Genomic DNA, 13,448 nt, shown 5'->3' with positions numbered 1-13,448 from the left:
ATTTTTGTACTTTCTAATATATGTACTTTTTAATCTTACAAAAATATAAAATAAATATTAATGTGCACATTAATCTTTTAAAACATTATTTTATATAAACACACAAAAAAACAGATTTTTTTTCTTTTAAACTAATATGCATTATATGCCTGTATAGGCATATTTCAATTTTATAACAAATATTTTATTAGATAGATATGTGGTATGTATATGTTAAAGATTTCTTATAATGTGTATTGTAAGTTGACTTTCAATTAATGTACATATAAATATAGATATCAAATGGAAAGGTGTTTAATCCTGCGATTTGATACATACTGTATTTCTGCAGTAAGCTGGTCTTTTCTTGTGTGACGAGAGTGGATGTGAAGTACATAATGGTCACCTCCTGTTTTGTTTTTGTGCTACAGGTGGGCGATGACCCTCGGCATGCTGGACCTGCTGTACTGCCACGCCCCTCAAACACCTTCACAGCCAATCGCAACCAGTGTCAAGATGTAGTTCCTGTTGGTGAGTCGTTACATGATGCATCGTTTTATAAAAATGTGGTGCCACAAAGGTGTTATAACTTTTGAAGAGTCTTCGTTTGACATTTCACTAAGTGCTTTGTTCCTCTTTTTATAGCCTATAATGAGAAAATCGTGACATTTTTGCGGCAGCCGAACATATTTGAGATCCTTCAGGAGAGGCAGCCTGAGCTCATTAGGAATCACTCACTCAGGTGAGTCTCAGAAATATGACAAAACAAACCTCAGTCCTGAGCTATTGATTATGAAAATGTGGACTTTTCTGATCTACAGGGAGAAGGTGCAGTTTATTCGTAATGAAGGAGCGTCGGGTTTAGCTCGCCTCTCCAGCGACGCAGACTTGGTGATTTTGCTCAGGTGCTTTTCCAGTGATTTCTGCTAATTTTACCCTGCAAAACATGGCTGTAAGAAAATATGAAATAATACATTTAGTAAGGTTTAAGCTTAAAATCTAACAGTTTCTAACAGCGAATTCCTACTGATTTGCAAAAAATGCCTAATATTTCCTAATTTGATGATGTTAATATCAATTAAAATATTTCATCACACACATATATATATATATATATATATATATATATATATATATATATATATATATATATATATATATATATATATATATTTTTTTTTTTTTTTTTTATTTCATTTTATTTTTTTCATAACATATGTATGATTATTTTGCAAATTATGTATGTTTCAGCTTTAATGCATTTATCAAAATACAAAAGCAGGAACATGTCAAAAGATTGAATGAGAAAAATTATTATTCAGAATGTATGATTTAACTTATAATCTGCGAAGGAGTGGAAAAATGTGTTTAAATGCTCCAATTAATGTCAAAGAACTTTACAAAATAAACAAAAAAAACAAATAAAAATCTGGTGCTGTTTGGATGCAGTGAAACAGAAAACATCTGGGTCATGTTTGCATTTTCTACTGTAACTGGTCATAATTCTAACCTTGAAATCAGTATTAGATATAAATTCATGTTTAATAAAATCATGCATATATGTGAAAATGAGCTGAGAATTGAACAAATAGGACTCGTGTCTTTGTGGCAGTTTGTCTGTACAATACAAGATGTCTACAGATGGTTATCAAAAGCAAAAATACTACAAAATGCACATATTTCATGAGCGAGTGAGGCATGCTCTAGCAAAACAGGCACAATTTTTGGAATAAGCACCCCAAAATTAGTAAGAAACAAGTATTGGATTTAATTTAGCAAATATGATCAAGGTGGTTTAATGAAGAAAATTTGGCTTCTTGGGTAAATGTATCTTAATATATATATATTTTTATTTTCTCAGTATACATGTGTTTGCCTCCAAACCCTAGCAATCTTTGTCTCTTTTTCTTTCTGTAGCTTGTTTGAAGAGGAAGTGATGTCGTATGTGCCACCTCATGCCTTACTGCACCCCAGCTACTGTCAGTCACCTCGAGGGTCTCCGGTCCCCTCCCCTCAGAACTCTCCTGGTCAGTTCCTCTCAGTCACATCGAAAAACTTTCAAGAAACATTTATGAATAGTGTTTGAAAAGATGATTATTATTGCAAACACAAGAGACTGTGTTTCTGGGTCCACCATCCCTCCACAGCATTGCTTTGTGGTTTGCTTGTAGAGCTTGACATGCAGTCGACCAGATTTCCTGGGTATTTTTTCAGTTAGCTGCCAAGGCATCAAATCCGTTATTTGGGATTGATGTGTAGTTGGAGTCCAGGGTTTCTGGTTAATCCCTGCAGGCTGGTTTTTAACCGTTATACTGACACTCTGATTTTCACAAGTCTGTTTGGAGTGTGGCGGACATCACGGTGCCAGAGGGGAATCATGGTCTAACTCAACATGATCTGACTTTAGTCACCGCTGACACTGAGGGATTATTACACTGTTCACTGGTTAGAGGGGGTTCTGTAAATTCTGCTGCTTTTTTATTATTTTTCGCTTGAAAAGAAACCATTCTGATAAACTTTAACTGGACTTATACTGAAGAATAGAAGAGTTAAGGACCATGTCCAATTTAATAATAATAATAATAACAATAATTGTTATTTATTTATTTATTTAATTTATCCCTTCTCATATTTTTATAGTTCAAAGGTTGTTCTTTTATATCTCAAGGCAACAAAGACATTGTAACTAGAGGTCGACCGATATATCGGTCGGCCGATTGATTTTTGGGGCGGTATTTGTTTTTTTTTTTTTTATATATGTATGGGTCGGTATCCGTGTTTAGTAGCGCCGATTTAAATTCAGGCACGTCGGCGGGCAGCCCCGTGTTATTGGTGCGGTGGAAAGTGCTGCTGCCGCCGCATGTGAAAGACCCCAAGCCAAAACTTTTGGAAGATTAAACAACAGTCCTGAGAGATAAAGGTAGTCAGAGAATTTCACTCTGTAAATGACGTGGAGTAGGTGGCAGTTCTCACAAACACTGCAGCTCAATTGAGGGTTACGTTACTCCGCCCCGCTCACAGACAGCACCGTGCTCGGAGAGACAGCTGTCCTGGAGCAGCACAGAACGGTGAATGACATTTGTTCGGAAGCATGGTTTGATGCAGACAATAGCCGGGTTTCCATCCAACTCATTTGCATTTAGGGATGTCAATATTTGATCATTTCCATGATCGATCGTCGTTTAAATTAATGATCAATGAATAAGCTTAATGCTGCAAAATGCGTCTGCAGCGGTGTTATTATTATGTGCAAAAGCCACTCGGAAAAAAAGCTTTCTCACCCGAATTAAAGGGGTTTTAGTCTGAATAAAATGCTAGTAGCAGGACTGTAAAATGAATATGTGATTATGATCATTTGATAAAATGAAGGGAGCGCGCTGTACGTTTGAGATCATTTTACTTAGTTGACTGTTTCCCGTCAAGGAGACCGCTGAATGCGCCTCTTTAAATGGTTTCGTGGTGCTCGTTGTTGTATTTTAAAATGCAATTGCAATGTTTTCAAATGACATTATATAGTATTAACAACAAAATTCTCCCAAACGTAACTGTGGCGCTTGTGGCTGTGCTGCGCAGTCAGTGAACCGCTTTTTTCACATTAAACATTTTATGCGAGTATGACCAGTACTTTATTTGATCCTGTTCTGCAAAATGTTCGATTTTGAATTTTTGCATTCCGGTATGCCTATTTGTTTTAAAAAATCAGGCATTTACAGTGCATTAGATCGTGACAGTGGGTGTGTGCGTGCAGACGAGGACGAGCGAGCGCGGGTTTGGCTAGATGTATTTGGAGGTTGTTGCTCACGTCTCGTTCTGCACATATCCATATTTTTTTTTAATGTAAACTAGACGGAAAAGATCATCCTCTTCACATGAGCAAAAATACTACGGTCTATTTAAACTGACCAGTGTAACCTTTTATATGTTTGGTTGACTGTACTTAATCTTAATAATGAACAGACTGCGATGTAAGTTTGAATGCACTTTAGATGTTCTGTGTCATTTATACCAAACACAAATGTTGCTGGTTGCTAGTGTGTTTGCAGCACTACTATTATTTATTTTTTATTTCTTTTATTTAAATGTATATTTAAGTTTACATTTATGTTCCAACTAACTTGAAAAATTCTGCTTGATAAATGCTCTAAAACTTTTATGTAAATGATTGACTTTTATATATATATTACCTGTTTTATATATTTAATACTTGGTCAGTTTATTGATTTGTTTGGTTAACTTTAGATATTTTTTTTTATTTGTAATACCGTGCAGTGCACAAAAATTAAGATTCGAGAAATGATTTCAAGTCAGTGCTTAATAAATGATAAGTTTAGAAATGTTGTGCATCCACTTATTATTAGTGTGACATTTTAGCATGCAAATGAGGGGGAAACTTCAAGATATCGGCCCTAAAAATCGGCAGCACATATCGGGCCATCGGCTGATCCTGACCTCTAAACATCGGCATCGGCATCGGCTATAGAAAAACCCATATCGGTCGATCTCTAATTTTAACCCTATATAATAATAATAATGATAATAATAATAATAATAATTATTATTATTATTATTATTATTATTAGTAGTAGTAGTAGTAGTAGTTGTAGTAGTGGTAGTATTTATTTATTTTAATTTAATTAATTAATTTATTTATTTAATATTTATTTATCCCTTCTTTTTTTTATAGTTCAAAGGTTGTCCTTTGATATCTCAAGAAAACAAAGACATTTTTAACCCAGTATAATAATAATAATAATAATTATTATTATTATTAGTAGTAGTGGTAGTATTTATTTATTTTAATTTTATTTATTTATTTATTTAATTTTTATTTATCCCTTCTCATATTTTTTATAGTTCAAAGGTTGTCCTTTGATATCTCAAGAAAACAAAGACATTTTTTAACCCAGTATAATAATAATTATTATTAGTAGTAGTAGTGGTAGTATTTATTTATTTAAATTTTATTTATTTATTTATTTTCTCAGTGGATGTTTTCATTGTCCAGAGGTTGCTCTTGTATAGTGTCGCAATATTTGATGGTGGTCTCAATACTGAATGTATTTTATGTTTAAATTAAATAGTGTGGCTCTAGGAGAAACATCTGATATATAAAAGACATCTCATTTTTCATCAGATTTGACAAATATAACCTGAATTTTTCTGCATAATCTATACAATGTATTTACATTTCATAACAAGATGCTGATTTTGAGTCACTTTTTTTTGCCGTACTGTATTATAACCATGATCTGTTCCCTCTCAGGTACACAGCGAGCCAACGCACGGGCCCCTGCACCGTACAAACGGGACTTTGAAGCCAAACTTCGGAATTTCTATCGCAAACTGGAGACTAAAGGCTACGGACAGGGTCCAGGCAAAGTCAAGTAAGCATGTGTGCCGTACCCTGAGGTCTTCATTTATAACACTTTTCTCACTCATGCTGACTCGTGCTTGTTTTAGGTTGATCATCCGCAGGGATCATCTACTGGAGGACGCCTTCAATCAGATCATGTGCTACTCCCGCAAAGACCTACAGAGGAGTAAACTCTACGTCAGCTTTGTTGGAGAAGAGGGGTCAGTGTTTCCACAATTTTAAGACATAACCAGATTTACAAAAATATACTTAATTCAAAATAAATTGTTTAATTTTGCTCCCATTCAGACTGGACTACAGTGGCCCGTCCCGAGAGTTTTTCTTTCTGGTGTCACGGGAGCTTTTTAACCCATACTACGGCCTGTTTGAGTATTCAGCCAATGACACCTACACCGTCCAGATCAGCCCCATGTCTGCCTTCGTCGACAACCACCATGAGTGGTGGGTGCACGTTTTCTTTTGTTTTGAAGCATGCTTTGATTTGATCGATGCACATCCAACATTAAAAGAATGATTTAGATTTAGTCCCTTGATCAGTCTGCTCCTATAAGATGTCCTTCACTAGACTGAACTAGCAGAAATGTACCTCAATGTTTTAAACATGTTCTGTCGTCAGGTTTCGGTTTAGTGGTCGTATTCTGGGTCTCGCTCTTATCCATCAGTACCTGCTGGATGCCTTCTTCACACGACCCTTCTACAAAGGCCTACTGCGAATGTGAGTTAAACATTTCTGACACTTTATTTTTTTAATAAATAGACAGTTATTAAAATTCTAAAAGTTATGTTTTTATTCTAGCTGGGGGAAAAAAAGTAAAAGTTATATTTAATTTTTTTTATATTTAACATTATTTAAATGTTATTTAAATGTGATCTTGTTAGTATCTGTAGATAACAAAATACACAAAACTACATAATAATATATGTTATTACAATAATACTATAATATGTTGAATAGTGGTGTATTTGAAAAACAAAAAACTATTAGTTAAAATTCTAAAGTTGACAGACATGGAGTAAAATTATTCTAAAATATAAAATCCATATATGTGCTCATGTTAGTTAATATAATTTAATATATTAAATGTAAAAATATATAACAATATTAATGTAAAAATTATACAAGTAGAGTTATGGCTACATAAAATCTTGAAAAAATAATTAAAAATATAAGGGTATAAATACTTATAATATTTCTTGATGATAAATGTTATAGTAATTACCACATCATTTTTGTAATATGATGATTTTTAAAGGGTTAATTACATAATTACAATCTTTGAAGGGTCAGTTTTTAAATGTCATTGTTATCAGATGATTTTACTGTTTGATACCTGCTTCAATCAAGAAAAGCAATGGACTGGAACACATATAAAGAACAAAAAATTAAAAAATTAAAATAAATAATAATAAAAAATAAAAAAAATCCCAGTGGAACATTTAAGTAATTTTAAGAGTTCTTTTTTTTTTTTTTGATTTCTTTATCCTAAAATTTCATCAGTGCTAATGTTTCTAGTTTTTATTACCTTTAATAAGTATCTCTATTTTAATATCACAAATATTTAAACAAAAACTATTTAACCAATACTAACATAAATTTATAATTTCTTTCATATGTATTTGTTGATATGTGTGTGTGTGTGTGTAGTCCGTGTGATCTGAGCGATCTGGAGTATCTTGATGAGGAGTTTCATCAGAGTCTTCAGTGGATGAAGGACAATGACATAGAGGACATGCTGGACCTGACCTTCACCGTCAACGAGGAGGTTTTCGGACAGGTCAGTGTGGGACTGTTTGTGTAAGCTTGCACAACCTCTCACCATTGTCTCAGAGAAGCGTGTGTGTGTGTGTTAGATCACAGAGCGCGAGCTGAAGCCTGGCGGTGCAAATATCCCCGTGTCAGAGAAGAATAAGAAGGAGTACATCGAGCGCATGGTGAAGTGGCGTATAGAGCGCGGTGTCGTCCAACAGACGGAGAGCCTGGTGCGAGGCTTTTATGAGGTACAGAAATCAAATCAGCACTCCAGTAGCTTTCAGTCACGTAAAAACATGCCACTTCTGCCATGTAGAGTTGCCCTGAGATATTCCAGAATGCTTTTTTTATTGAATTTCTGTTTGATAGATTTGGGTCATTGTGCAATTTCAAGTGCTTTAATAAAGCAAGAAGTCTTGCTTGTCTTTTTAAAAGTTTGGGGTCAGGAAGATTTTTTTTTTTTTTAAAGAAATTATTACTTTTATTCAGCAAGAATGCATGAAATCAAAAGTGACATAATGGTGCAAAGATTTTTATTTCACATGAATGCTGTTCATTTGAGCTTTCTACTCATCAAAGAATGAAAAATGCATTGCTGTTTCTACAATAATAATTTTAATAAATAATAATAAATGTTTTTTTATATATTCTTGAGCAGCAAATCAGCATATTAGAATGATTTCTGAAGGATCATATGACACTGAAGACTGGAGTTATGAAGCTGAAAAATCAGCTTTGCATCACAGGAATAAATTCGATTTTGAATACATTCAAATAGAAATCAGATATTTTAAACTGTAATAAATATTTTTATCAAATAAATGCAGCTTTGTTAAGCGTAAAAGATGTCCTTTAAAAAATCTTAAAGCAGTTATTGGGGAAAAAACATAAAATTCACATATGTGCTCATGTCACTCTTTCTTTTACATACCTGGCAACATATTAAGAGTTAATTGCATTATATATTGTTAGTTAATATAATTGAATAATATTACATTTAAAATAGTATTTTTTAAGTAGTGTTACAACTACATAAAATCTTGAAAGCATCTACAAAATATTTCTTGATGCTGAAGGTTATAGTCATAATCCACATACTTGGATTCCAGAAGGGTCCAAAAAGGGTCAATTTTTAAATATCAGTGGTGTTGATTAAATTATGTTAGCTTTTCATTCAAACTTCTTTCAGTAAGCCTGGTCATTCTATGATTTTAATGCCTGCTTCCATCATGAAAACCTACAAAAGGACCAGGGTCACAATATAAAAATCCAATCATTATTTTTTCACTCTTATGTACTGTTGTTTTTCTTTGTGGAACATGGCTAGAACATAGATGATTCCTCTCTTAATCCTGTTACTGTTTTTTATTATCTTTAATCAGCATCACTGACAAAAGATCATGTCTGCCAATGAGGAATGAAATGTATTTTTAAAAATCCTAAATGATTTAGTGTTACCTTGAATGAAACGAGAAAAGAAGATGAATTAATTAAGACGGCATGGTAGGTTTAATGTTTCATTTCTGTAATATCTTCAGGTGCATCATTTACGAGTTTTACCCAACAGGAATGCAGGTTTCCAGTTATAATATCGCAGAAAATGCAGAATTTCCCATGATATTTCATAGCGCTGGCACTGAGCTGGAAGCAGATGTTTTATGGTTGTGAACTGACTGCAGGTTGTAGATGCGCGGCTGGTGTCGGTGTTTGATGCACGGGAGCTGGAGCTGGTGATCGCTGGGACGGCGGAGATCGATCTGGGAGACTGGAGGAACAACACCGAGTACAGAGGAGGTAACCGCAGACCGAATGATCACATGATTTATAATACCACCATCACGGTAGTGCCCAAAACTGTTGTAAAAACATGGAATCAAGATATGAAGTATCTGAGTTATGACTGAAATATTATCCGCCAGATAGACTGAGGGCTTTTACAGCGTCTCCTAGCCCTACATGTCGCATCTCGAGTTTATTGGGACAAGTTTATTGGTTTTTCCTCCAGGTTACCATGACAACCACATCGTGATTCGCTGGTTCTGGGCGGCAGTGGAGAGATTCAACAACGAGCAGAGACTCAGATTGTTGCAAGTGAGTGATGAAAGAGAAACACGAGCTGTTTTTGTGTGACCAGGGGCTGAAATGGCTCTGTTGTCTCAGTTTGTGACAGGGACCTCCAGTATCCCGTACGAGGGCTTCGCCTCGCTCAGGGGCAGCAACGGGCCGCGCCGCTTCTGTGTGGAGAAATGGGGGAAAATCACGTCTCTGCCCAGGTAATCCGAACTCAACTCAAGATCCGGTTTATAAAAGTTTGAAATGTCACATTTTTAAATGACACATGCCATGTAGTCATAACTACTCCATGTCTGTCAGAATTCATTTAAAGTTAACCTCTACATTTATTTTAATCATCATTACAATACATTTCTTTGATTGATGCCCACCACTGTTAAAATTAAACTAGGACTTTACTAAAATATATTTAGAGGGGTGTCTATATAAATATATAGAGTAATAAACATATAAATAAACATAGACTGGGGTAATTTTTTTTTTTTTTTTTTTTAAAGTATCTTCTGCTAACCAAGGCTGCATTTATTTGATCTAAAATACAGTAAAAAAAAACAAAAAAAAAACAGTAATATTGTGAAATTTTATTACAATTTTAAATAACTTTTTTCTGTTTTGATATATTTTAAAATTTAATTTATTTATTTGATGCAAAGCTTAATTTTCAGCATTATTACTCCAGTCTTCGGTGTCACACGATCTTTTTAATGATCAAGAAACATTATTATTATTATTATTATTATTATTATTATTATTATTATTATTATTATTATTATTAGTATCAATGTTGAAAACAGTTGAACTGCTTAATATTTTTGTGGATACTTTCAGTAATATTTGATGAATAGAAAGCTGAAAAGAACAGTATTTACTTAAAATATATATATATATTTTGTAATATTATAATAAATGTCTTTACTCTCACTTCTGAACATTTTAATGCATCTTTGCTAAATAAAAGTATTAATCAATTTATTTAAAAAATACAAAAAAATAAATAGAGCAAACTTTAAAAAAATAATTTATATGCATCTATTTATAATGTTTTTATGTTAATGTCTATTATATATTTATATTATGTATTTCTAAATTGCTTTCATATTTTCATAATTTGTTGGTACTAAATGGAGGATCAAAAACAGATGGATTACAAAAATCCAGTAAAATAAAAATCTAAACAAAATTGTTGTTAGAATTTTACAAACAATGTACCCCAAAAAAATCACAGTTCATGTTAAGTGAGATGTCATTGCTTATGTGATCCACAAGATGGCACAATCGGGCGCATTTCATAATACAGTCATTCAAAAATTGTTTGGAGATTGATATGATCTGAAAATGAAGTTTCCTGTCTTTATTTGTGGTTGTAGAGCTCACACGTGTTTCAATCGTCTGGACCTCCCCCCGTACCCCTCGTTCTCCATGCTGTACGAGAAGATGCTGACGGCAGTGGAGGAAACCAGCACTTTCGGTTTGGAGTGAATGTTGATTTTCGCCCTTTGAGCTGATCAAATATACTTCATTTCCACGACCCGTCAGGAAGAACAAAGGAAGTAAGCATTTAAAGCAGACACCGGAAGCACTTAGACGTATATTTTGTACACCGTATCACTTAAAAATACTTCCTCGGAAAGAAACACACAGAAAAAACCATCAGTGAGCTGGACTGATAGAAGCGTGGAATGTTTCTCAGACGCAAACATCGATCGGCTCGGGATGAATCGAGGAGGAGTTACTAACTGATTCAAATGAGGAACAAAACAAACCCAAAGGACTTTGATATTCTCACTCTCTTTTTATCTGTAAAAAAGACTTTTCTACGGAGCATCAAAATGCAGCGTGAATGAACAAATACTGTGTTCACCTCAAACACTATCACACATGACAGCGCTGCCCTCTATACTGAATTGAAATGTATATGTTCTCTCTTCTTTTTGCCATATTTATACATTAGTCTTTCTCATATGTTTACTTCGACACTGTATGCTGTCCAAGTAGCTGTCATGTCAGATATGTGACACTTTTGAATGAATTATGTTGTTTATATACTCTCACTCGCGACGTTTTCAAAGGGCATGTTACTACATCATGAATGTGACCACAGTGTGCAAATGATACAAAAAAAAAATCAACAATAGAAGTTGATTTCTTTTTTTTTACTTTATAGTCCAACCTTGGCCTTTCTGTTGTCCTTGGACTTCACGATTATATTTCCGATGACATTTGAACAAATAGAGTGGTCACATAAGCTACAGAAACACTCAAAGTCAGCATGAAATTAATACAGACACTATTTGTGTTACTAATACGCTTCATTGTGGTATAATGTTTTCTTATTTAAATGAAGTAAAATAGCTTGCGTTGCCATTTCATGTTGACTTAATTATTATTTCCATATCGCTTTAGTGTGACATTAATGTTGCAGACGCAGCTTTCTTGAATCTCCTTTTCATCTTTCACTCTTTTCTCTTGAGTCCGACAGTGTTTTCTTGTATGATTTCAAACTGGAATATCAAGTCCGCAAAACCATATCAATACATTCCAGACTTTTCCATTTGTGTCAACTCAACCCAGCCTTTTACGAAACACTGCCGTGGCTGCGGGACGCTGGATTGTACTCTAGTTCTGAATGTTTTGTAATCTGAGTTAATATCGCTTCCAGTGAAAACTGGTGTAGTTGAAACTGCCATGGGGCTTTATGAGGTCCATCAGATTTTGGAATAGTAATGAAGACAAACACGAGCATATCATCTTTGTCAGTCTGATTATGGGGGGTTAGATCACTAAGACAAACCAGATAGATCCTGGTTTTTGTATTAAGGCTTTTGCAGTGGCGTGCTGATATTTGTGCTGAATGTACCAAAGGTTTAGGGCTGCCATAGACTGTCTCAACCCTCTTTTGTCCACGTTTTGTTTGATTAAAAAAAGGAAAACATTTATGAAAAAACAAATAATGCTAATAATAAAAGCCTTTTTTGGATGCCCCATTTGTTCCTCTTAATTTGACTTTTTAGGGTAGCTTTTTCACGACGATGTTTTACACACAATATAAAAAAGATCTATACAATGGGGAAACAATTACGCTTTCTGTTGTTGTTTGAAGATATGTATGTATGGTTTATCTGGAGATTTAATGCAATAGTTCAGCTAAAAAAAAAAAAAAAAAAAACATTTCTGTTATTTATTCACCTAAATGCATTTCTTTCTTTTTCATTTTCTTTTGTGGAATAGAAAAGTTATTTCACAGATTGTCCAGACTGCTATTTTCCATAATGTGAAAGTAAGTAGAGACTGGGAGTGTATAAAAGCAGCATAAAAGTCCAGTGTTTCTTGGAAGAAAGAAAATCTTGTGGATGAGGGTGAGTAAATGATGTCAGAATTTCCGTTTTTTTGTGAACTGTTCCTTTAAATGTTCCCTGCCTTTCTAAAGAGCAGAGGCCTCACACATAAGTTCTGGCTTTCTGCTGATATTCATTACTAAAAAAACTTTCTGTACTATTTCAAGTTTGCACCGTTCACGTTCTCTGAAGACATGTGACTGTTGATTGGATAACAGCTTCCAGAGCTCCAAATTTGGGTTTTTCTCTTTTTTGTTTCAGCACAGATGATTGTATAAAGCTGTTTATCTCACGGAAAATGCCTCAGAGTCTTAATTCCATATTCAGATTCAGGTTATTACTGTTTTTTGGTCTTGTTTCGATGAAATTATTGCTTATTCAGATTAGTCAAACTAAGATCAAAATTCCATGTTTTTTATTTTTATTTCAGTGTAGTTTGTTTATTTGGTAGGTTTTTTTAATTGTTATTGACAAATTCTGTCTGAACCCATTTATAGTAAATGCAAAGGTTTGCCATATATATTTTCTAATTCAAAAAATCTGATCAATCCTGACCATTTAATGCACATGTTTGCTTTCCAAAAGCCCCAAGACACAATAAAATGCTATAATAATAATAATCATTTTCAAACTAACAGACATTTTTGGGGAAAATAAAATAAAATGTAGCATTTTACAGTGATTTACTGTAGCTTAATTAATCCCTTTTACAAAATGAGGCTCTTTTTGTGTTACAGCTGTTACCAATGACATTAATGTTTTCTGTAAACATGAGCCTAAACAGCCTTGTTATTAATAAATCAACAATAGACATTTAAATATTAAATGCAGAAAATATGGTAATTGCATCTGCATTATAATTTATGATAAATGATTGTAATTTGTTTCCTTTTTATAGAGCTTTTGACATCATCCTGAACAAGGAACTGGAATTCTA

At 33.7% G+C, this 13,448-nt stretch overlaps 1 protein-coding gene across 3 annotated transcripts in view; it reads left to right on the top strand.

The window, feature by feature from the left end:
* The window catches only part of hecw2b (HECT, C2 and WW domain containing E3 ubiquitin protein ligase 2b), a 59,011-nt gene extending 46,201 nt beyond the window's left edge, over positions 1-12,810 (top strand). For all 3 annotated transcript variants that reach the window (XM_042716972.1, XM_042716974.1, XM_042716975.1), the window contains 14 exons: positions 411-510; positions 625-721; positions 801-884; positions 1,897-2,006; positions 5,243-5,363; positions 5,440-5,553; positions 5,642-5,794; positions 5,970-6,068; positions 6,999-7,128; positions 7,205-7,351; positions 8,783-8,897; positions 9,109-9,194; positions 9,264-9,376; positions 10,544-12,810. In XM_042716972.1, the coding sequence (XP_042572906.1) occupies positions 411-510; positions 625-721; positions 801-884; positions 1,897-2,006; positions 5,243-5,363; positions 5,440-5,553; positions 5,642-5,794; positions 5,970-6,068; positions 6,999-7,128; positions 7,205-7,351; positions 8,783-8,897; positions 9,109-9,194; positions 9,264-9,376; positions 10,544-10,655 (1,581 nt within the window). In that variant the 3' untranslated portion in view covers positions 10,656-12,810. The remainder of the gene's footprint in view (positions 1-410; positions 511-624; positions 722-800; positions 885-1,896; positions 2,007-5,242; positions 5,364-5,439; positions 5,554-5,641; positions 5,795-5,969; positions 6,069-6,998; positions 7,129-7,204; positions 7,352-8,782; positions 8,898-9,108; positions 9,195-9,263; positions 9,377-10,543) is intronic.
* Positions 12,811-13,448: the final 638 nt, after the last annotated feature.

This window comes from Cyprinus carpio, chromosome B1 (genome assembly GCF_018340385.1).
Source record: "Cyprinus carpio isolate SPL01 chromosome B1, ASM1834038v1, whole genome shotgun sequence".
NCBI classification, from domain to species: domain Eukaryota; kingdom Metazoa; phylum Chordata; class Actinopteri; order Cypriniformes; family Cyprinidae; genus Cyprinus; species Cyprinus carpio.
The sequence above is the reverse complement of the archived record's forward strand: the minus strand, read 5'-3'. Positions and strand labels throughout refer to the sequence as shown.